The following is a 25,394-nucleotide window of genomic DNA, read 5'->3' as shown; positions in this document are numbered from 1 at the left end:
ACTTACATTTATGAATATAAAACTTAGCCAATAGTATAATGAGGTTGCAAAGGTAAAATTCCTTTTCAAATTTTTTTCCAACCTTGCGCTTCTTTAAACGATGATGATGATGATGAAGGTGTCAAGTTTGACGTGGACGCTGAGTGTAATGACACGAACAGCCGCAGGAGGGCGTTCAAGCAGAAGGATGTAGGATTGTCCCGCACAAATAAGTCCCTGAACGCACCTCCTGTTCTCTGGCTGGCTCGGAGTCGACCATGTTCGTGTGGGTTTGAGAAGTGGCGATTTTAGATCGTCCTGTGCCGCGGGTCATCAGAACCTGCGCGGAGGGAGGGGTGGGAAAGACTGCGGACGGAACAACCTTCACACCTCCCTCTTCCTCCTCCTCCTCTTCCTCCTCCTCATCCTCGCTGCAGGAGAGGCGTGACGCCCCGGACTGCATCTTCACCATGGCAGGTAGGTCCGAACCCGGCTCCGGTTCCGCTCGCTAAAAGCTGTCGTTTATGGCGTCGTCTTGATCTTTCGTACAGTAACGAAGATGCGCGGCTGCGGGTGACGTCCCGCCGAATGGAACCTGATCGGAACCGAAGAAAAAGAAAAAGAATCTATGTCACGGCATGAATGTGGGCCGCCATGTCTGAAGAGTCGACGTGAGATAGGCCGGTACGTAATTAGCTCACATCCATCCATGCGAGCGTTCTGACAGGTGACAGTCACACCATTAGCGAAAAGCGTTTATTCCTGACGTGTTTCTTACACAAGGTCAGAGGTCATAAGATCTAATTGAGCAAATGTTCACTGATCACAGTAAAACCGGAACCAGACCCGAAATGTAGGCAGAGCAGCTCGTCCTGACTCCATCTCTGTGGTCTAGACCAGGATCCCAACATGGACCTTGTCATCCCAGTACCACCCAAGACCCAGGCTGGGACCAGGCTGGAACCCAGAACCTCTAAGTGTCTCCTTTTCCAGCTGCTCACCGTGATGCTGGTTTCCATGGCGACCTCCACTTCTCCTCTTGAAGGTATATAATGTACTTAAACTTATACATACTTATACAGTACACTTATACATATGTATAAATACTTACTCTTACTCAATACAAATATATACATACACTTACTGCATAATACTTAAATTGTAATACTTAAGTCTATATGTAAATGTGTGTATGTATATATATATATATATATATATATATATATGTATGTGTGGGGAAAAAAATCACAAGACTATTTCATCTCTACAGGCCTGTTTCATGAGAGGGGGTACCCTCAATCATCAGGAGGTTTTAATGGGAGCATTCGCATACCATGGTTTATATAGGGCACAGAGTGGGTGGGTACAGGCTGGCCTAGGGGCGTGGTGATTGGCTCATGTGTTACCTAGGAGGTGTTTCCGTCTATGGCGGCATGCTGTTACAATTTCGCTGCGCTTGTTGAGGGATGACAGGTCTGGACGGTAAATAATAAACAGTTTCTCTTTCAAGCATAGGTTGCATCTTTTATTACCACTATTGCAAGGTGTGCTGGATGCAAGAATTTGCCATGTTATTGAATATTCAACATTATTGTCTTTGAGGTCCCAAATGTGTTTGCTGAGTTCTGTGGTATTTCGCAGGTTTTTGTTCCTGAAAGAAGCCTTGTGATTGTTCCATCTGGTTTTGAATTCACCCTCGGTTAATCCTACATATGTGTCGGATGTGTTAATGTCCTTGCGTATTACCTTAGATTGGTAGACAACTGATGTTTGTAAGCACCCCCCGTTGAGGGGGCAATCAGGTTTCTTTCGACAGTTACATGCTTTGTTGGTTTTGGAGTCGTTCTGACTGGGGGTCGACGGCTCATTTGCAATTGTTTTGTTGTGGTTTGAGATGATTTGTCGTATATTGTTCATGCAGCTGTAGCTCAATTTAATGTTGTTCTTGTTGAATACAGACGGAAACACCTCCTAGGTAACACATGAGCCAATCACCACGCCCCTAGGCCAGCCTGTACCCACCCACTCTGTGCCCTATATAAACCATGGTATGCGAATGCTCCCATTAAAACCTCCTGATGATTGAGGGTACCCCCTCTCATGAAACAGGCCTGTAGAGATGAAATAGTCTTGTGATTTTTTTCCCCACACATACATATATTGCGCTCTACTACGGTATCGAGCACTATTTTTTGGATAACCTTATTAAGACATATATATATATATATATATATATATATATATATATATATATATATATATATATATATATATATATATACACACACGTATATATGCACAAATACCTATATATGTAAACCTATACATACGTATATATATGTAAACATATATGTATGTACATGTATGTGTATGTATTGGTGTATATATGTATTTTTATATATGCAGTCGTGGTCAAAAGTTTACATACACTTGTGAAGGCTATAAATGGTTAATGGTAAATGGGTTATACTTGTATAGCGCTTTTCTACTTTCAAGGTACTCAAAGCGCTTTGACACTATTTCCACATTCACACACACTGATGGCGGGAGCTGCCTTGCAAGGCCCTAACCACCACCCATCAGGAGCAAGGGTGAAGTATTCTTGCTCAAGGACACAACGAACGTGACTAGATTGGTAGAAGGTGGGGATTGAACCAGGAACTCTCAGGTTGCTGGCACGGCCACTCTCCCAACTGCGCCACGCCGTCCACCGGTGGTCAGTGACGCGCCACAGTGGACGCGCCACAGTCATGACCACCGGTGGACCTAAATTTCATGACTGTTTTCTGTAATTACTACAACTCAAATTTTGTGTGATAGAGTGATTGGAGCACATACTTGTTGGTCACAAAAAACGTTCATGAAGTTTGGTTCTTTTATGAATTCATTATGGGTCTACTGAAGATGTGACCAAATCTGCTGGGTCAAAAGTATACATACAGCAATGTTAATATTTGGTTACATGTCCCTTGGCAAGTTTCACTGCAATAAGGCGCTTTTGGTAGCCATCCACAAGCTTCTGGCAAGCTTCTGGTTGAATTTTTGACCACTCCTCTTGACAAAATTGGTACAGTTCAGCTAAATTTGTTGGTTTTCTGACATGGACTTGTTTCTTAAGCATTGTCCACATGTTCTCAATGGGGTTTAAGTCAGGACTTTGGGAAGGCCATTCTAAAACCTCAATTCTAGCTGATTTAGCCATTCCTTTACCACTTTTGACGTGTGTTTGGGGGTCATTGTCCCGTTGGAACACTCAACTGCGCCCAAGACCCAACCTCCAGGCTGATGATTTTAGGTTGTTCTGAAGAATTTGGAGGTAATCCTCCTTTTTCATTGTCCCATTTACTCTCTGTAAAGCACCAGTTCCATTGGCAGCAAAACAGTCCCAGAGCATAATACTACCACTACCATGCTTGACGGTAGGATGGTATTCCTAGGATTAAAGGCTTCACCTTTTCTCCTCCAAACATATTGCTGGGTATTGTGGCCAAACAGCTCAATTTTTTTTCTTCTGACTACAGAACTTTCCTTCAGAAGGTCTTATCTTTGTCCACGTGATCAGCAGCAAACTTTAAACCAGCCTTAAGGTGTCGTTTCTGGAGCAAGGGCTTCCTTTTTGCATGGTAGCCTCTCAGTCCATGGCCATGCTAAACACGTTTGACTGTGTACACTGACACCTGTGTTCCAGCAGGCTCCAATTCATTGCGGACCTGCTTTTTGGTGGTTCTCGGTTGACTCTTGATCATCCTGACCAATTTTCTCTCAGCAGCAGGTGACAGCTTGCGTTTCCTTCCTGATCGTGGCAGTGATGTGCCATGCACTTTATACTTACGAACAATTGTCTGCACAGTTGCTCTTGGGACCTTAAGCTGCTTTGAAATGGCTCCAAGAGACTTTCCTGACTTGTTCAAGTCAATGATTATATTGATTATATATATATATATATATATATATATATATATATATATATATATATATATATATATATATATATATATATATATATATATATATATATATATATATATACACATATATATATATATATACATACACACATATATATATATATATATATATATATATATATATATATATATATATATATACATACACATATATATATATATATATATATATATATATATATATATATATATATATATATATATATATATATATATATATATATATAAACATACACACATACAATACTGAACCATTTAATACATAGCCTGTAATTGTGTGTGCGTGTGTGCTAAAATGTTCACAAGAATAAAAATAATCTGTTTGAGTGGACGTTTTTTAATTTATTTCCTAATTAATTCTTTAACCTTACATACTTTTTTACATTTTCTTTTTTACTTTCATTTGAATCTGACATATCAGTGTGAGAGGAGTTTGTAATATTTTACTTTTCATTGTATCATTTCTTAATAGTACTATTTTGTAGTTTTTCTCTGAGTAAATCTTTGGATTTGGCTTGCAAAATATTTTTTTTCTTTTGGATTGCAGACATCCAGTACAATTTTAGACGCAACATAGATTGTTTGGGGGAACAACGAACGCAAGACCTCATGGACTAACAACCCCGTGGACTAAAACAAGACCCCATTGACTAATACAGGGGTCGGCAACCCAAAATGTTGAAAGAGCCATAATGGACCAAAAATACAAAAATAATCTGTTTGGAGCCACAAAAGATTAGAAGCCTTATATAAGTCTTATGAAGAAGGCAACACATGATGATGAAATGTAATATTTATTCTACAAATATTGCAACATTGAAAAACATTAGTAAAATGAAGGCTTCTCAGACGGCGAATTCGTCCTGGACATTACTGGCTTAGAATGGCCAAAGGTATAGATGTGTGTGTCCAAGTTAAAGGAAACGGCCGGCTGTCTTCTTCTAATGGACTTGTTACAATCTTTGCAAGCTGGGTAACATTTGCTGTGGTAAATGAGACCCCACCGGCGTTTGTCTAATGAAGTGTGTTTGTTTCAGATGGGTCGGACTGGAACAGAACAGCAGTGTCTTTGCCACGTCCTTCATCCCTCCCTTCATCTTCTTCACTACCCCTCCAACTCGGACACCCAGCAGCTAATCCAGAGTCTGGTTACCATCGTAACAGTGGCAGTCAATCAGAGGATTCAGGTGCTCAGGGAATCCACCTCCTCCTCAGACCCCCAGACCTCCTCTCCCCCAGCTTGACTCCCCCCTTCTCCCCTCACAACCAGCCTACCCTGAGCCCCCCTCCCCAATGGGATACGGGAAACTCGCTAGAGGAGGCCTGGGGTTCTGGAGACTACGTGGAGACGTTGTCCTTTGTGGTTCCTGATGGGGAGGAGCTAGCACTAGCCACGCCTCTGCCAAGCCACCCCTACGATGATGACGATGTTGAGGACTGGGTGTCCTATGAGACCGTGTTACCCCCGCGCCCAACTCCACCACTTCACTCTCGTGTTCTCCTATCCCCCTCTTCCACCACTCCCAGCATACCTCCGCACACACAGCCCACGCACCCGAATGTCTTCTCCAACTGGGATGACGACTATGACCCAGAGGACTTGGCGCCGCTTCAGCCGACAGAATTGCTGCTGCCTGACATGAACAGTTTGGAATACTATACCAACCTGTTGGCGAAGGAACGGGTGAGGGAAGGTTCTAAAGAGGGTTCACAGGAAGGCCAGGTATTGTCTGAACCCTTTGTCACTCCAATAGTAACCCACAACCAAACCCAAGCTCCTCCATCTTTAAGTTCTGGTCTTCCTCCTTCGAGGGAGCCTGAACATCCCCTAGCCAACCCTACTCCTGGGCTCCCCCTCTCACCATCCCTCACGCGAGAGGAAGAGTCTCGATCAGTGACGCCCTCTGCTCCTCCTCTTGCTCCAGATCGAAAAGACCACTTCCCACCAATTATGAAACACCCTCCTAGTTCTAACTCTACCAGTCGACTGCGCCCGCCTCCCCAATTTGGACCCCCCACTCATCTTGATAGACCTGTAGAGGTTACTGACAAGCCAGAGAAGACCACCACTCATACCTCTACCACGCAGAGGACAGCCATCAGCTTGACGAGAGCGCCGCCGGTGACCACGCCAAAGGTAGCCCAGACACCCGCCAGCAAACAGTACCTGTGCAACGTCACCAGGCCGGAGTTGTATTTGGTCAGAGTAGGTACGCCAACATCAGGTCATGTGACCTCAGCACGGATCCAACCAGCTGATCAGCCCATGTGTTGTGTCTCCAGGTGGTACCAGAGGCTCAGTGGCAGGTTTCACTCTGGTCCGGGATCTTTTAAGGAGAGAATTTAACCGATCAGTGGAGCTTCAGGTACAAAACCCAGTATATATTTCTCATTGTCATGTCAGGTAATTGACAGGTGTCTGTTCTTCATCAGTTCTTGAGAACTCCTTCCAGTTTTGCCTTCCGTGTTGTGTCCGGTCCTTTGATATACACCGCCATTTCAGTCATCAATGCCCTCCGCCGACCACCACGCTTCTCAGGCCCGGTTCCCGTCGTGTCAGCCCTCTACACCGTGCCTGACATCAGGTACCAGGTCCACACAGTGTTGCAGTTTGTTCCATCTCACGTCGACGTCAGAGTCTGCAACTTCAGCGAGCGTGTCGAGATGGGCCTTGTGATGGCATACAGGGAGACTCGGCGACGCTCTTTGGAGCCTGGCGGCGTCAGCGTCCAGGTGTGCCCCGCCTGTATCCCGCCTGCATCCCGCGTTTGTCTGATATCGTCACAGCCGTTCTTCACATGTTGTTTTTCCTTCTAGCTGCTGAACATCACGCTCAGCTCAGCAAGGCCAGTGGTTGAGCAGAAAGTTCCTGTCGACATTACCTTTGCGGTTCGCGATGGCCGGGGCTACCTCTTGGGGTCAGAGGTCAGCCAACACCTGTGGAAGCTGAGCCTGGTCGAGTTCAGTTTCTATGTCGGGTTTCCCGCTCTGCAGATCGCTGAACGTATGCCATCTGCTTGCATCAAGTCATTGATAACAATGCAGTGATCTGATTGGTTGTTTGGTGTTTCAGCGTTTCATTACCCTGAACTCAACACCACCCATCACCTGCGATCCACGTGGGTCCGCACAGGTGAGAGCACTTTTGACCTTAATGGCTTCACAAAATCAAGTCACATGGCTGATTTGGAACTTCTGGATGCTTCTAGTCCTCCTGGGTGTCGAAAACCAGCTATCGTCTGAGCGAAGTTTCAAAGCTCGTGTGGAGCGGCGCTTGGCCTTACTGCTTGAGGAAGGACTGGGAGCGTCCAGCAGAAGGCGCTGGAGGAGGGCCACTGCTGTTGGCAACAACAGCCTGCAGGTATGCATACTTTCAACTTTTTTGTTTAAATCCAAGTCAAAAAAACTTCCTGTGCTTTCTCAGGTGGTCCGGCTGGCCAGGCTGTCTGGGCCGGAGCGCCCTCTCGAGGTTTTGTATTTTGTAGAGGGCCCGGGAGGCACACGGGTCCCAGCAGAGGTGACAGCTGAAACCCTGAATAGTTTAGACCTCCAGAGAGCGGCCATCGTCCTTGGACACCAAGTTCAGAGACCACTGGCCCAACGTGAGTCACACCTGAGAAGTTGTCTCCGTTGTTACAAGAACTTGCTGGAAATTGTTAGAAGTAGAAGAGTAAAATGGATTTTCATATTATTTACGCTAGTGGGAACTGTCTTACTTCTTCGCTCACAGCTGTAGAGACCAAGTCCCTGCCGCCATCTGAGACCCAAAGCAGTAGTATTTGGCTGATCGTTGGTGTCATTGTCCCGGTCTTTCTGGCCGTCTTTATCATCATCATCCTCTACTGGAAACTGTGTGGCTCAGAGAAACTGGAGTTTCAGCCAGACGCCATCAACACCATCCAGCAGAGGCAGAAGGTAAGACAGGACGTCGCTTACAAACAATAGTGGCGAGGATTGAACTCGCCATTAGGCAAACACAGGCAGTTTCCTGGGGCACGAGATTTTCACTGGCCCCCAAATGTTTCATTAAAACAATTAATAGAGATGTCTTCTATTTAAAACAATTATTTATTGATTTTAGTTTGCACAACTAAAAGAAAAACAAAATGCTTCATCAATCATGATCGTTTCGACAGCTCCCCAAACCCTTCTCACGGAACGGACTGTTCCATACTACTGCACGTGTGCAGAAGTGATTCAAAAAGATGTTCCAAACAAACTTTTTAAAAAAGGTTGACCCAAGAGGAGTGGAAAATGGGAGAAGGCGAGAAAATAACAAAGTATATATATATATATATATATATATATATATATATATATATATATATATATATGTGATCAACGACAAAACAGTCAGCAGCATAGTTGCTGCCCGTAGGATGTAGAAGTACAGTGGAGAGTGACACTTTTCATCACAAATATGTGAGTATTGAGGCTCTCGAACTATGGTAACCCAGGGTTGTGTTAGATGTAGTCCAAGCTCAGCAAAATAATAGACAAGCAGGCAGAAACTCGGGGGGCATTTTTTAAAAAGTCATCGGTAGCTGTGTTTCCATTACTCCGAGAAATACGGAAAACCTAAATATCGCAATAGGAAACTGGTAATGGAAACACCCATATTTCAAAAAACCTCTCAAATATCGCAAAAACATTTTTGCACTCTCATGAGGTGGTTTTTGACACGTTTTGCAAAAGCATAATTGAAACGCTTTTTCCGCATTTACAGGTCACATAAACACAGAACCGGCACGGCGCCAATGCAGGACAACTAGGGCAGACGGGTCGTCTTAGTGTAGCTTTGATTGGGTCTGCCGGGGGGGGAGCAAGGCAGCACCGGGCCGTCTCGCAGGTTCCTTCCCGGCAACAGAGGTTAACTCGTAGTCTCGGAGAGACCCACATGCCCGAACAGTTTCGAGGAGGCCGTAAGTATCCGATCGGTCGGCCGGGTGAGAGGGGGAGAAGCGAGGCGGCACCGTCTCACCGGTCCATCTTGCGGGTTTCTTCCAATAAAGACCGACCCGCAGTCGGAGAGACCCATATGCCCTAACAATGTCGAGGGGGCCGTAAGTCTCTGATCGGTCGGCCGGGTGAGAGGGGGGAAGCGAGGCGGCACCGTCTCACCGGTCCATCTTGCGGGTTTCTTCCAATAAAGACCGACCCGCAGTCGGAGAGACCCACATGCCCGAGCAGTGATGTCAAGCAGGCCGTAAGGACGTTGCCTTTGAGCAACCCTCTGCCTTCGTCTTCTGTTGACATCACGGCAACAGCAGCGGCTACAATATCTTCCTCAAAGTGGAGTCTCGCTAGATGAGATTTTACAAGAATCACGGCTCATGACGCAAAACACCCTTTGATGGAAACACCCACAAATGTACTTTGTCGTAACTTTAGAAATATTGCTTTTATTTTGCGAAAAACTGCAATGGAAACGCAGCGAGTCTCATCTCTCGTTCCAAAACGGCCACTGTCAAAAGCTCTCTTTTTCCCACCAGTCACACACTTCAGGCCTTCACAATAATAACGATCCAACTGAGCTAACAAAATATTAATTTCTGAAAAAAGGCTTACTTTATCAAATGTGAAGTAATGTTCCTGTCAAGTAAAATAAAAGCATTGGGATAAGTGATACTTACGTGATATTCTTTTTAACATGCAGAGAGCATGATAGTTTCTAACAATAAATGGTAAATGACCATGTTGTTTTTGTTATAAGGAGGGCTCTAATGACTTAGTTTGCCTTGGGCCTCTGAATGACTAAATCCGCCCCTGAGGGCAACTTACATGCGCTGCATCTCAGCTTCAGGGCTCCAGTGTGAAAGGCTTCGACTTCGCCAAACTTCACCTGGGCCAGCACAGTAAAGACGACATCATGGTGATCCAGGAGTCGGGACCGCTGCCCGTACCCACGAAAGAGGCCACACCATCTGATGGCGGTGACCTCAACACTCCAAAATCAAAAGGGTCCTCCACCAAAACTGCCAGAACCAGCCGTCGCCACCGCGGAAGGTCAGTCTCCTCAATCGTCTCTTTTACATCTTACCTGATGTCAGAAATTGTGCAGTGTTGGGTATGGAAAGCCACCTGGAAATATCAGAGGCCGGTAATTAGCTAGCGATCTAGCATTTAGTTGTGGTGCACATACTGGCCCCAGCTGGCTTCCATTCCTGATCAGTGACACACTCTGTTGGCTGACTGATGTTCCTGCATTAGTCTAAGACAACAGAATAAAAAGGTTTGTCTTGTCAGGACCAGCCCATCAGACGCGGACTCGTTAGGCAGTGACCAATCCAGCGGCAGAGAGTCCGCAGAGGAGAGTACTCGCCCTGTAGCCACACCTATCGAGGCCAAGCAGCAGAGGAAGCCGCCCAAAAATGGTCAGAAATACTCTTACATCATGGTGTTCCCTGCTAAAAGAAAACTATTTTCACATTTTGTTGATGGAGAAAAATGACAAGATAATTGTGCAAATACTTTTTCTAAACAATGATCACACAGATTAATTTTTGTTATCATTTTCTCTGTGAATTGCTGGGTTGCAGCCACATGACCTACAGACCGTCCCCCTCCCTTACTTGAGGCTCCAGATGGAAGGCAAACGTTTTAGCAGCACAGCTGTTCACATATTTTAAAGGTTTAGTGGCAAATATACAAGCCAAATATCATTTTAAAAAAAAGCTGAATGTGATCAAGTGGATCCATACACTCTTGAGAAAAAATACTTTAACCGAAGTGGAAGTTTCAAACTATCTTGTTGACCACTTTCCTTTCTTAAACATGAATCCATTAAACACAATGTTGAAATTATCGGTAATTAACGTATTTGATGGACATTAACAACAAATCTATCAAACCTTCCTCGTTTTTGTCCTCCTTTCCCTGTGTCGTCACTGTCCCGTTTTTTTCTCCAAAAATTATACCCCTTATGAAACGATACAACGATCATGTCCGCTCAAATCAGTGCTGTGGAGGAACACAGAATTGTGTTTATATTTTCATTTATGCAATATAACAAGGGTCATACTTGCCAACCCTCCCGAATTTTCCGGGAGACTCCCGAAATTCAGCGCCTCTCCCGAAAACCTCCCGGAACAAATATTCTCCTGAAAATCTCCCGATTTTCAGCCGGAGCTGGAAGCCACGCCCCCTCCAGCTCCATGCGGACCTGAGTGAGGACATCAGGGTGACAAGAACTAAATCATCCAGACTAGAGATAAATTGTATTATTATGTTTATCTTACCTAAAAATAAATATATTTATTAATTAAAAAAACCAAAAAAAAACTAAATACATTTTGACTATATTTTGCTAAAAACATCAATATTAATTGTATTTTTATTTGTATTTTTTTTGTGACTCCTTATTACATCCAGCCATAGAATTATACATTAAAATAAACATATTTGAAATAATTGATTTTAAATTATCATAATAATTCATTTAAAATGACCATATTTAATTATTAAAATAATTGCTTGTTTATCAACAACTTTAGCAATTTATTCATTACATTTTGAAGCTCTCAGAAGCCAAGTTATGTTACATTCCTTAATATTTATTTATGCAAGTTTGAAGTATCAATTATCTAAACACAGTTTGTTTGCATATTTTCAGGATGTAGATATATATATATATATATATATATATATATATATATATATATATATATATATATATATATATATATATATATATATATAAATAAAGAATATATATATATATATATATATATATATATATATATATATATATATATATATATATATATATATATATATGTATGTATGAAATACTTAACTTGGTGAATTCTAGCTGTCAATATACTCCTCCCCTCTTAACCACGCCCCCAACCACGCCCCCACCCCCCACCTCCCGAAATCGGAGGTCTCAAGGTTGGCAGGTATGACAAGGGTCCTCACCAGTTTTGCCAGATCTCACAAGGGAAACAAGCAAAAACAAGCCCAAAAGAAGCCCACCAATGAAAAACCGAAATTCGATTTTTTCCGTTTGAATTTTTCAGAATACATTTTTTTTTTACTTTTCATAGTGGTACCGTGTCCAAACATTATTTCTTAGATTTTGTGTTAGAAGTGACAAAACAAGTACCGTATTTTCCGGACCATAGGGAACACCAGATTGTAAGGCGCACTGCAGATGAGCGGGTCTATTCAGGTCATGTAGGGCGCATTAAAGGGGACAAATTATTATTTTATTTTTTTAATTTAAAACACTTCCTTGTGGTCTACATAACATGTAATGGTGTTTTTTTGGTCAAAATGTTGCATAGATTATATTTTACAGACCATCTTCAAGTTGCTTTCTGACAGTCGATTTAGGATGCGCCGTTTTGTGGGCGATCTTAATTACGTGGCTCACCTTCGGCAGCGTCTTTTCTCCGACATCTTTGTTGTAGCGGTGTAGCGTGCAAGGACGGGGGTGGAAGAAGTGTCAAAAAGATGGAGCTAACTGTTTTAATGACATTTCAGACTTAACTTAAATCAATAACGGAGCAGCATCTTATCATCCGTGGCTCACTACTGCAATAACAACGCCGGAAATGTGTCCCGTGAAAAACCGTCCGACCGGAACTCTTTAATAACTAAAGTTCCTTGGGTGAATTTTGTATACTCACTACACCGGTATGTTTTAGTGCTTTCCTGTCGGGTTTACTGACAGATGTCAGTAAGAACTTTACACTACTTTATATTAAAAATGGCAACAGCGGAAGATGAATGTCTCATAACAAGAAGGCGGACGTGCGCACATTTTCAGAACTTATGCAGATCCCAAATACAGATCAGCAGGTACCAGAAGGTAAGAAAAGTTGCTTTTGCATAATATTGCGAAACAAAACGCCAGATAATATGTCTTACCTTATACACACACCATAATAATAGTTTTATGTTTAATGCGCCGACAATCCATCAAGCGGTGCGGCTTCATAGCTTACCAAAGTCATACTAAAAGTTTTGCTAGATTTTTGAGCGCTGTGTGTAATATTCTATATTTTCAATGGAACATATAACATTTTTGTGTTGTTTACTTGAGTCACATTGCAGTCTACACGTTTCTCTTATGTGACTGCCATCATATTGCAGTCTACACGTATCTCTTATGTGTGACTGCCATATACTGGTCACACTTATCATTTCACCATGTACCAAATAAAATAGCTCTGAGGTCGGTAAGCACAACCAAAATGATTCCGTACATTAGGCGCACCGGGTTATAAGGCGCACTGTCGAGTTTTGAGAAAATAAAAGGATTTTAAGTGCGCCTTATAGTCTGAAATATACAGTAGTTGTTTAATGATATATCTAACATACCTCAATAATAATTAATGTATTTAATTTTCAGAACATGTCGAGGACCAACATTTTTTTTTAGCTTTGGGCCAAAAATCGTCCTTGGGCCACACTTTTGACACCCCAATTTATACTTATTTTACCAACATAATGTGGGCTTTTTGTGTCCGTTATTAAATGCGAAAATCCTTAAATTTATTTTGTTGAAGTTTTGACCACTTACTTCCACTAATTCTTACTTGCTTTGTCAATCTGGGCTATGGCTTAGTTGCAGGAGTGTCACTTGCGTGAGCGTGTTTGGGGGCGTGCCAAGTCAACCGGGTGGATGATAACAAAGAAACCTAACGCCGCACTGGTGTTTTGCTTTATTGTGGGTAGACAAAAGCAAGCCCAAATAAGCAACCACTCACTGAAAAACAAGCCCAAAAAAACCGCGAAAGGCGACTCACAAAATTTGCGAGTGACTTTAGAGGAAAAACAAGCTAAAGTTGCTTAAATAAGCAGACTTGGCAACAGTGCTTCTCACTGGAAGCTTCATATTACGTGAGCTAACGGCCAAGAGTCTGCATCATACTGAATAGCTCAGTGGTTAGTGAAGCTCTCCCTCATTTTTCCCAGTGAATTTCCAATATTTTGAAATGAAATGTTGTCAGGTATGATTAACGAGTGTGGTCGTTGTTTACCTGTGTTAGTTACTGATTTGTCAGATAACATATTTAATACAATGTTCCCCCACCACTTTGTAGTTCACTTACTACGGTCTCAATGCAGCTCACATTTTTTTTACATTCTGGAACGTAACGGAATTTTTGCAGTTGCCAAATATTTTGTCGTCATCTATAATTTGGCATTTGCTGTTTTAAATTGTGTGAAGTTAATATGTTTTGTCTAAATATTTTTTTGTTAAATTTAGCTATCAAGATACAGGATGTCGTTGCTATAGAATATGCAGCCTGTGGAATATTTATCAATCTAGTTTATCAATACTATTTAGCGATGTTTTCTTAATGCTAAACATTTTAGCATACACGCTACAACAACATTAGACTTAGACTTAGACTTACTTTTTATTGTCATTCAAATTTGAACTTTACAGTACAGATAAGAACAAAATGTTGTTGCATGGTAGTGCAGGATAAAAAAAAGCAATAAGGTGCAGATATAAATAAATAGATTACTGTACAGATAAATATATTGCACTTTTGCATATGCATCTACGTTTACATGTGGAAGTTTCCTAAAAAAAACTCCTCGCATTAAAATATATGGAGAATAGAAAATCTCACAATATTATGTCAGACCCACTCGACATCCATTGCATTCGGTCTCCCCTAGAGGGTCCTCTCCAAGGTTTCTCATAGTCATTCACATCAACGTCCCACTGGGGTGAGTTTTTCCTTGCCCTTGTGTGGGCTCTGTACCGAGGATGTCGTTGTGGCTTGTGCAGCCCTTTGAGACACTTGTGATTTAGGGCTAAATAAATAAACATTGATTGATTGATTGATTGATTGATAAGCAAATTTTTACAGTTTATTTTATGTTTATAACATACTTGTCAACCTTGAGACCTCCGAATTCGGGAGATTGGGGGGTGGGCGGGGCCGGGAGGAGTATATTTATAGCTAGAGTTCAGTGAAATTAAAGTATTTCTTATATATATATATATTATATATATATATATATAAATAAAATAAATACCGTATTTTTCGGACTATAAGTCGCAGTTTTTTTCATAGTTTGGCCGGGCTCCAGTGCGACTTATATATGTTTTTTTCCCTCTTTATTATGCATTTTCGGCAGGTGCGACTTATACTCCAAAAAAATACGGTACTTGACTTTCAGTGAATTCTAGCTATATATATATATATATATATATATATATATATATATATATATATATATATATATATATATATATATGATATACATATATATATATATATATATATATATATATATATATATATATATATATATATATATATGTATAAATAAAATAAATACTTGAATTTCAGTGTTCATTTATTTACACATATACACACACATAACACTCCTCTATTCATTGTTGTATTTGAAAGTGCAATGCTTTGCAGCCAGTAGCACAGCCTTTTGCAGGAGCGTAGGTATGGGCAGTGTAATATTCTGGGTTGGAGTCAATAACCAGGCGAGGTAATGAAGCCGGAGCCAACCCGGAGTGCCATCTCCGGGTTGGGGAGGAGATCTTGCCCCAAGTGGAGGAGTTCAAGTACCTCGGAGTCTTGTTCACGAGTGAGGGAAGAGTGGATCGTGAGATCGACAGGCGGATCGGTGCGGCGTCTTCAGTAATGCGGACGCTGTATCGATCCGTTGTGGTGAAGAAGGAGCTGAGCCGGAAGGCAAAGCTCTCAATTTACCGGTCGATCTACGTTCCCATCCTCACCTATGGTCATGAGCTTTGGGTTATGACCGAAAGGACAAGGTCACGGGTACAAGCGGCCGAAATGAGTTTCCTCCGCCGGGTGGCGGGGCTCTCCCTTAGAGATAGGGTGAGAAGCTCTGTCATCCGGGGGGAGCTCAAAGTAAAGCCGCTGCTCCTCCGCATCGAGAGGAGCCAGATGAGGTGGTTCGGGCATCTGGTCAGGATGCCACCCGAGCGCCTCCCTAAGGAGGTGTTTAGGGCATGTCCGACCGGTAGGAGGCCACGAGGAAGACCCAGGACACGTTGGGAAGACTATGTCTCCCGGCTGGCCTGGGAACGCCTCGGGATCCCCCGGGAGGAGCTGGACGAAGTGGCTGGGGAGAGGGAAGTCTGGGCTTCCCTGCTTAGGCTGCTGCCCCCGCGACCCGACCTCGGATAAGCGGAAGAAGATGGATGGATGGATGGATGGGTAATGAAGTTACGTCTCTTTACTTCATCCTTCAGAACCGACTTCCACACTTGCCGTCAGGGTGCGCAATACAACGTAAACCGTTGGCCAACCAAAAAGTAACCACAGAACACTACACCCAACATTCACCAGGAGATGGCAACAAACAACTTAGATCACTCTATTACAGGCAGCATCTGTGACATTTAACTTGCAGGAAAGGAGTGAGTTTAGGGTTGAATTGTACATGCTCGTTCACTCGTCATCGCCATGACTGTCTCTTCTTCGTCTCCTTCTTGTTGTGTGTGCAGTTGTGCACTCTCCAAAAGCCGTAGATGTTATAACATGACTGGGCCGGCACGCTGTTTATATGAAGGAAAAGCGGACGTGACGACAGGCTGTCCTCACTCAGGTCCGCACGGACCTGGAGGGGGCGTGCCTTAAGTCCGGCTGGAAATCGGGAGAAATTCGGGAGAATGGTTGTCCCGGGAGATTTTCGGGAGAGGCACTGAAATTCGGGAGTCTCCCGGAAAATTCGGGAGGGTTGGGAAGTATGCTTTATACTGACATGGACACTGTAGTCACTGCAAACTTGATCGTATGGTTGACTCGCCTCCACTCGACGAGAGCGACAGGCTAACACAGCAGCAACTTTTATCCGCAGTTCTTTGTTTGTTTCAACAACTTTTGGTGTCATTGTCACCCAGTTTTGAATTGGACTTTTTTACTAGAGTTTGCCCTCCATGTTTGGAGTCCGTGATGTCAAGTGCGGCCCAGCAATAGCAACATGAATGCTAATGCTAATGCTATTTTACACTTCTTTTAATGATTTCACTTCATTTATTCAATTATTTCACACTATTTCCCCTTCTGACCTCCTTTCATGGTACTACCAGGCGGTCCAGACGAACTTTTGTCTTCGTCCTCCATCTTTGAACACGTGGATCGTCTTTCCCGCGGCTCGTCTGACGGCGCGCGGCGGCCAGCTAGCAAGGTGCAGCTCATCGCCATGCAGCCGCGTCCGAGCCCGCCGTCGACACAGCCCAGCCCCTCCCTCACTGAAAAGGTCAACACCAAGGTGAGACGGGTAAGAAAGATGTCTCTGCGGACCGGCTGTTTGTGACGTGGTTGCTGTCCTGCAGGTGGCGCTGCGACACAAGTCGGAGATGGAGCACCATAGGAACAAACTGAGGCAGCGTGCCAAGAGGCGGGGCCAGTGTGATTTCCCGTCCATGGATGACATCATGGACGCTTTTGGAGACGGTCCGGTGCAGACCGAGGTGGCTCAGCGTCTCTATAGCTCCGCCCATGACCATATGGACTGCATACTACAGGGGGACACTCCGTCCCCTCCGAGGTCAGACTTGAGCCGAGCAAAATTCTTGAAGCTTTTTCTCAAGGGTGTGTTTGTGCAGAGGGAGGCGCTCTCCTCGGGGTCGGCGGGCTCAGCAGGGACCAGGAAGTCTTCCTGATACTGACCAGGATCGGCTGCTTTTAGACCAGGGCGCCACCTACAGGAAGTACCCTGGACTCAACAACGTAGCCTACATGGTGAGCGCCATCAGGAACGTGTGTGTGAGATGAAAAACTTTGTTCTTGACGGTCTTCTCTCTTGTCTCTCCTACAGTCTGACCCGGACCTGCCCCCGGATAACGGGAGCCCGTCTCCCACTGATGAGTTGTTTGACCCCGCCCCAGTCCCGCCCCCTTACATGCCACCGCAGCCATCCATCGAGGAAGCCCGGCAGCAAATGCACTCGCTCCTGGACGACGCCTTCGCTCTGGTGTCGCCGTCCTCGCAAGGCAGTGCCGGGCTAAGCGGCGTAAGCCCCGCCCTCCCTGGCCCGTCCCCACAGGGCGGCCCACTGGGCAGGCAGTGGGGCTCCTACCCAGCCGGCCCCACCCACAGCCCTCTCTCTGCTGTGAGTGCTTCGCCCGACTGATTTTTGATCATATCGGCCTCTTTGCACATCTTCATATCTTCTCTCCTTGTCGCTGCAGAGATACGCTGAGCTCGGGGTTTCTCCGACCTCAGGTCAGGGAGGCCATGGTCATCTGCAGAGGTCAGTGGGCCGTGACCGTGACACACAAACACACGCAGTGCTGTTATAAGACGTCTTTGTGCGTTTTACACAGGCAGGACTCAGGCGGCTTTGTTACCGCTGGAGACCAGCTGCAGGAGCCCCTTTACTCCAGCAGGGGGCAGTACAAAGAGCTGCCCTCATCCTCCAGACCGCGCCCTGTAGGGGGCAGCGCAGGTATTATGCCATATGTGTCAAACTCAATTAATTATTAATGGATGATATTTGATTAGTATTAGAACCTGCCCGCAGGCCACAGCCGCCTGCTGCTGTTTTGCACGCACTAATACTCCATCAGTGTTGGCGCTAGGAATTTTCAAAACTTTTTTGCTTGTTCCATTAGATCAGGGGTCGGCAACCGTATGCGGCTCTTTAGCGCCGCCCTAGTGGCTCTCTGTAACTTTTTCAAAAATGTATGAAAAATAGAAAAAGATTAGGGGGAAAAAAATATATTTTTTGTTTTAATATGGTTTGGGTAGGAGGACAACCATGACACAAACCTCCCTAATTGTTATAAAGCACACTGTTTGTATTAAACATGCTTCACTGATTCGAGTATTTGGCGAGCGCCGTTTTGTCCTACTAATTTTGGCGGTCCTTGAACTCACCGTAGTTTGTTTACATGTATAACTTTCTCCGACTTTCTAAGACGTGTTTTATGCCACTTCTTTTTCTGTCTCATTTTGTCCACCAAACTTTAAATGATGTGCATGAATCCACAAAGGTGAGTTTTGTTGATGTTATTGACTTGCTGGAGTGCTAATCAGACATATTTGGTCACTGCATGACTGCAAGCTAATCGATGCTAACATGCTATTTAGGCTAGCTATATGTACATATTGCATCATTATGCCTCATTTGTAGGTATATTTGAGCTCATGTAGTTTCCTTTAAGTCCTCTTAATTAAATGTATATCTCATGACACACTATCTGTATGTAATATGGCTTTTCATTTTTTGAGGCTCCAGACAAATTTGTTTTTGTATTTTTGGCTCTTTCAACATTTTGGGTTGCCGACCCCTGCATTAGATATAGTAAACATTAAATGTTATGTTTCATGGAAAAACGGATGCAGAACTAACCTATTCTTGGACAAACTCTGAAAGTGCTTCTTCGTACCATAGCTCCAAGTTCTATGTGTCAAAGTCAAGGCCCGCGGGCCGGATCTGGCCCGCGAATGAATGATCTATGGCCCCCCGGGATGATATTTGATTAGTATTAGAACCGGCCCGCAGGCCACAGCCGCCTGCTGCTGTTTTGCACGCACCAATACTCCATCAGTGTTGGCGCTAGGAATTTTCAAAATGGGGTCCTTGGACCCTATCAAGTCATAAAAATGGGGTCCCACAGTACATTTTTGGGGTCCCACTTTTTTGCAATCGTTTTGAAAACAAATGATAAATGTAAGCATATCCTGTTATATCTCACATTCTATATTGTGTTTTGGAAAAAGGTTGTCATAAACGTTGCTTAATTCATAAAAAAAAAAAATACAAAAGAAAACACATTTTTATGCATATGTAAATTTATTCAGTTATTAACATTCATTCACTTTCTTCTTTCCTTCATGGATCTAAAGTTTACCGCTGCCGGTATTTTTTTCTATATTTTTATTGAAATATTTTCAGAATGTGTTTGGTCTATTTTTGGCCAAAGTAAGACAAAGAAAACAATCAGAAGTTGTCTTTATTTTGTAGTTTTAATGAACAGATTTTCCTCCATGCGGCCCCTGAGCTAAAATGAGTTTGACACCCCTGTACTATGGCGCCAAACAGTTCCAAAATCCTCGCTTGTAAAAAAAAAAAACACACTGCATCGCCGTGGTTTTTCTGTGTGCCTGCGCGGCATCTTTATGCTTTTTATTTAATGCGCACAACATTCCTCCTTTTTGGTACTTTAGAGCGGCGATTCTTATCTATTTTGATTCTAAATTGATTCAAGAATTCATTAAAAAAAAAAAATTATATATATATATATATATACATATATATATATATATATACAGTATATATATATATATATAAATATATATTTATTTCTCTCTCTCTCTATATATATATAAATATATATTTATTTCTCTCTATATATATATATATATATTTCTCTCTCTCTCTCTCTCTCTCTCTCTCTCTCTCTCTCTCTCTCTCTCTCGCTCGCTCGCTCTCTCTCTCTCTCTCTCTCTCTCTCTCTCTCTATATATATATATATATATATATATATATATATATATATATATATATGTATGTGTGGGAAAAAAAATCACAAGACTATTTCATCTCTACAGGCCTGTTTCATGAGGGGGGGTACCCTCAATCGTCAGGAGATTTTAATGGGAGCATTCGCATACCATGGTTTATATATGGCACAGAGTGGGTGGGTACAGGCTGGCCTAGGGGCGTGGTGATTGGCTCATGTGTTACCTAGGAGGTGTTTCCGTCTATGGCGGCATGCTGTGACAATTTCGCTGCGCTTGTTGAGGGATGACAGGTCTGGACGGTAAATAATAAACATATATAAATATATATTTATTTCTCTCTCTCTCTCTCTCTCTCTCTCTCTCTATATATATATATATATATATATATATATATATATATATATAAATAAATAAATATATATATATATATATATATATATATATATATATATATATATATATATATATATATATTTTTTTTTTTTTTTTTTTATTATTTTTTTTTTTTTAAGAATACATTTTTAAAAAGACGTGTTTAGGCCACTAAGAGGAGCTTTGTAACCTGTAACCTGTTTTATTATCATTTTTATACCAAATAAAACATTGCGTAAATCGGTTTGAATTGAGAATCGTGTTGAATCAAATTGTGAGTTGTTGTAAGATACCTAATGTCTATATAATGCAGTTCTTCTCAAATAGTGGGGAGGGCCCCCTCCTGGGGAGGCGCACTGCTATGCCAGTGGGGTTCGTGTGATCCCGGGATACATGCTTAATCAGTATCATGCAGTGTCATGCTTCAAACCGTGTTTAAAAAAGCTGCGCACTATACAAAATGTGCTCACTGTAGCCATTAATCCCGACTTTCTCATTTTAATAAAAAAAACAAACATCAGCACAAATTGTTTTATTTTTTTAATTGTTTTTATTGAATTTGTACTCCTGAGTTAATGTAGCTAATCGATTTTAATGTATTATTATTTATTGAGTTTATTTAGCTTCATTTGTCAGTGTCAAATGGTTTAAGTCGGTCAACATATGTTTATCGTATAAGTAAGTTTTTTATTTCAGGCAAATTGATGCACTTTAAAAAAAATTGTTACAGACTCAAAAACAATGTTAATAAAGTTATTCTTTGTTGTAAGTTCCATCCATCCATCCATTTTCTACCGCTTAGTCCCTTCGGGGTCGCGGGGGGCGCTGGAGCCTATCTCAGCTACAATCGGGCGGAAGGCGGGGTACGTTGATTTATATTTCTTTTTAAAAAAAGGATACAATGTTATGCAGAGGTGTACTTACAACAATTTCCTAGACAAAATATACTATTTATAGTGGCGGAGGAGAGTGGGGGGGGCGCGAAAAATTGTTTTCTCTCTAGGTGGGACGTAGCAGAATATAATTAAGAAGCACTGATAATGTAACATTGCAAAACCTGTAGAGCATATATCCAGAAAAAACATTTTGTCAGTTAGAGGTTGTTGTCAAAAATCGCCATTATTGATATCTTCACATGACATCATGACAAAGGGTGAAGTCATTGTATTGTAAATCGTGCATATTAGATGACTAAACACACTGATATTTGCTTATTTTATCTGTGTTGGCCCTGTGATGAGGTGACGACTTGTCCAGTGTGTAAACCCGCCTTCCGCCCATGTGCAGCTGGGATAGGCTCCAGCACCCCCGCAACCCCGTAAGGGACAAGCAGTAGAAAATGGATGGATGGATGTCTAAAGACTCTTAATGCCCTTCAGAAGGGACACACAACAGGTTCCCTTGGATTGGCTCTGACCAGGAGACAGAAGGCGTTTAAAGTGACCAATCAGAAAGAAGGGGCCCCCTATTCAATTCCTGCCCATAAATGCCAAAAGGATGGAACGTCGCGCGAGCACAAACTGAGTCCAAGCGCGACCAAAAATACGCCGCGCACGCACACAGAAAGTCCGCGTGAGCAAAATAAATCTGGTGTTGGGCGCAAGGATTTTGGTACTGTTTTGACTCCATAAGGTCCAACCCTCGACTCGTATCACACGCAATGCTTGGCGATATTAGCAGACAGCAGTTTTTCACATTTACCGATGTGTCCACCAGGCGTGCAGCTCCACCAACTGACCCAGGTGGGTTTGTCCAGCCAGATTGGCGCGTACCCTGGTGTGGGTCGCAGCGCCTCAGGTCCGACCGGCTCCTGTTGGCACCAACAGCACTCAGACCAGGACCTGTCCAGAGCTGGAGGCAGCCGGGAAAACGTAAGTGTGGACGTACAGATGGGATTATGAAACAAGTTGCTTGTTTTGGTCATGATGGTAACAAAGTTTGTCCTCTTTGAACCACCAGGTGCTGTCCTTTCCCGACTTTTCGTCTTCGTCTGTTTTCCAGATGCCGAGCTCCTCGCTTCGGGATGTGTCAGCGCCGCCACTTCTTCTGACATCCCCGACTCCGGAGTATCTGCCGGAGGACGCCTCGCCCTCCGCTCACAGCTCCGCTTCCCTGATAAAGGCCATCAGAGAGGAGCTTCGCCGTCTGGCACACAAACAGGCCGTGACCAGCTACCCTTAGAGTGGTCCGCATTGCGATCCGGTCTGGACTTGTGAAGGACCGACCAACCAAACGCATTCCCCCTCTCTCCGGAAAGTTACAGGGTTCCGTCTGTCTGCCGTTCGTCTTTGGCCTCAGTGTCCATCCGGACTTCTCATTCACCTTTCATCATTGCAATGGATTTGATCTTCTTGGAGGTCTTCCGAAGTCCTCCCAATAGGTTGTCGATGATCGGAAGGTTGGAGATGAAGATTGGACGTTCCAAACATTGACAAGTGGACATCCTGACCTTCTGTGGTGCTAAGCGTCATCCTCTTGTCAAGGATCACACATTGCCTTCCACACATCCATCAGCCAGACCAGGTGTCAGTCTTAAAACCCACTCAGCGAGGCCTTGGTATACCGTCGACAGCCGGAGGTAGTTTGTAGTTATAAAGCGTAAATAAAAGTACAGATATCCATCATTTTGAGCACAATATAAATGTTTCTATGGCGTATATAAAGTAAATCTATAAATGAACGTATCGGTCAAAGTGTTTATTTTATCAAAAAAAAGACCAGACTACTGTTGTACGCTTGTACTGGTGTTGTAAGTACAAAATGTTAGCATAGCTGCTCTGCTGTAACTTAGCGCTAATTGTTAGCTTTCATATCATCGTTGTGAAGGCACAAAGTCAGAGGAGCGTTGCCTCAATAGAGCCAAACCAGAATATACCCTCGAACGTGGGGACGGACAAAAGTGACGCAAATCAGTCTGCTCACGTTTGCAAAGCGTTGTGGGCAAACGCCACCGGTTCTCTCTGCTGATTGGCAGCTGTCTATCTGATGTTGTGATGACGTCATGGCCCTGCAGCCAATAGGTGTTTTGTCCCCGCTAATGTTCCAGCATGTCCACTTCTGTTAAAAGCCTGCGCTCAGTGTTAGCATGCTGCTTATTTTAGCATGTTGCTAAGAGAGAAAATCATGTCAAACTTTTATTTCGAACAGGGAAAGAAGACAAAGAAGCCAATGATGATGATGTGCAATGGAAACGGAAATATCTGTTGACAAAAATGATGATGATGTTCACCTGTCCGGGTAAAATGTGGGGTGTGGTCACATGACCACATGGTCCCATGGTGCTAATATTATTCAACTGTTGAGTGTTGATAACATTTATTTATTTTGATCATTTTAAACATCACCAGCATTAAAGAGATGAGTTTCATGTACTTTTCCCCCCCCTTTCCTTTCCAATGATTGTTTCCATACTTCACAGTCAAGTAAACATATTTTCTAAATCAAATAAGGCGAACTTCATTCGGGGAAATGTGACACTTTCCCCTCTAGAGCAGTGTTTTTCAACCACTGTGCCGCGGCACACTAGTGTGCCGTGAGATACAGTCTGGTGTGCCGTGGGAGATGATCTAATTACACATATTTGGGTTGAAAACATTTTTTGCAAACTAGTAATTATAGTCTGCAAATGATGTGTTGTTGTTGAGTGTCGGTGCTGTCCAGAGCTCAGAGTAACCGTGTACCGTAATACTCTTCCATATCAGTAGGTGGCAGCCGGTAGCTAATTGCTTTGTAAAGGCAAGTAAAAAGGTGTCTTATGCTTAAACCATAAATAAACAAAAGGTGAGTGCCGCTAAGAAAAGGCATTGAAGCTTAGGGAAGGCTATGCAGAACGAAAGTAAAACTGAACTGGCTACAAAGTAAACAAAAACAGAATGCTGGACGACAGCAAAGACTTACTGTGGAGCAAAGACGGCGTCCACAATGTACATCCGAACATGACATGACTATCAACAATGTCCCCACAAAGAAGGATAAAAACAACTGAAATATTCTTGATTGCTAAAACAAAGTAGATGCGGGAAATATAAGACATGAAACTGCTACAGGAAAATACCAAAAAAAGAGAAAAAGCCACCAAAATAGGAGCGCAAGACAAGAACTAAAACACTACACACAGGAAAGCAGCAAAAAACTCCAAATAAGTCAGGGGGTGATGTGACAGGTGGTGACAGTACACCTACTTTGAGACAAGAGCTATAGTGATGCATGGTTGGTTATGGTTTAAAGTCATATCCAACAATTGCGACAACAACTTTTTACTGTCAACTGAGTTTATGATTTCTGCTGGTGGTGTGCCTCTGGATTTTTTCAACGCAAAAAATGTGCCTTGGCTCAAAAAAGGTTGAAAAACACTGCTCTAGAGAAAGTCAAACACAAATACAAATAGACAGAATAGAAATTGAAAGAGTAAATAAAACCACATTTCTGGGTATAATGGTTGATGATAAATTGAACTGGAAATCTCATGTAAAAAATATACAACATAAAGTAGCAAGAAACACGTCAATAATGAATAAAGCAAAACATCCATCCATCCATCCATCTTCTTCCGCTTATCCGAGGTCGGGTCGCGGGGGCAGCAGCCTAAGCAGGGAAGCCCAGACTTCCCTCTCCCCAGCCACTTCGTCCAGCTCCTCCCGGGGGATCC

General features: G+C 43.0%; 1 protein-coding gene across 3 annotated transcripts; it reads left to right on the top strand.

Moving 5' to 3' along the window:
* The first annotated feature begins 139 nt into the window (after positions 1-139).
* LOC133606103 (UPF0606 protein KIAA1549) lies at positions 140-24,117 on the top strand. 3 transcript variants are annotated; one of them, XM_061959677.1, is made up of 21 exons: positions 140-456; positions 531-663; positions 880-1,024; positions 4,985-6,157; positions 6,231-6,313; positions 6,381-6,680; positions 6,765-6,951; positions 7,021-7,080; positions 7,157-7,308; positions 7,372-7,549; positions 7,678-7,862; positions 9,745-9,953; positions 10,194-10,321; positions 16,993-17,174; positions 17,239-17,453; positions 17,512-17,647; positions 17,724-18,017; positions 18,097-18,158; positions 18,232-18,353; positions 22,463-22,617; positions 22,706-24,117. In XM_061959677.1, exons 3-21 carry the CDS (start codon positions 889-891, stop codon positions 22,925-22,927), a joined length of 4,179 nt encoding a protein of 1,392 aa, XP_061815661.1. In that variant the 5' UTR covers positions 140-456; positions 531-663; positions 880-888; the 3' UTR covers positions 22,928-24,117. The 3 variants fall into 3 exon arrangements, with proteins under 3 accessions (XP_061815661.1, XP_061815660.1, XP_061815659.1); XM_061959676.1 differs by having other exon boundaries at positions 875-1,024; XM_061959675.1 differs by having other exon boundaries at positions 809-1,024.
* The last annotated feature ends 1,277 nt before the right edge of the window (positions 24,118-25,394 follow it).

The sequence above is a fragment of the Nerophis lumbriciformis genome, linkage group LG05, assembly GCF_033978685.3.
Source record: "Nerophis lumbriciformis linkage group LG05, RoL_Nlum_v2.1, whole genome shotgun sequence".
In the NCBI taxonomy this organism is placed as follows: Eukaryota; Metazoa; Chordata; class Actinopteri; order Syngnathiformes; family Syngnathidae; genus Nerophis; species Nerophis lumbriciformis.
Note: the sequence above shows the minus strand (reverse complement) of the source record. Positions and strands in the feature narration are given on the sequence as shown.

What these genes read in the sequence shown, in the direction of transcription:
- LOC133606103 (XM_061959677.1), top strand. Translation starts at nt 889, where the DNA reads ATGGACCTTGTCATCCCAGTACCACCCAAGACCCAGGCTGGGACCAGG. An exon ending in ACCGATCAGTGGAGCTTCAG is followed by an intron (nt 6,314 to 6,380) that starts GTACAAAACCCA and finishes GTTCTTCATCAG; the next exon opens with TTCTTGAGAACTCCTTCCAG. An exon ending in ATCCACGTGGGTCCGCACAG is followed by an intron (nt 7,081 to 7,156) that starts GTGAGAGCACTT and finishes GGATGCTTCTAG; the next exon opens with TCCTCCTGGGTGTCGAAAAC.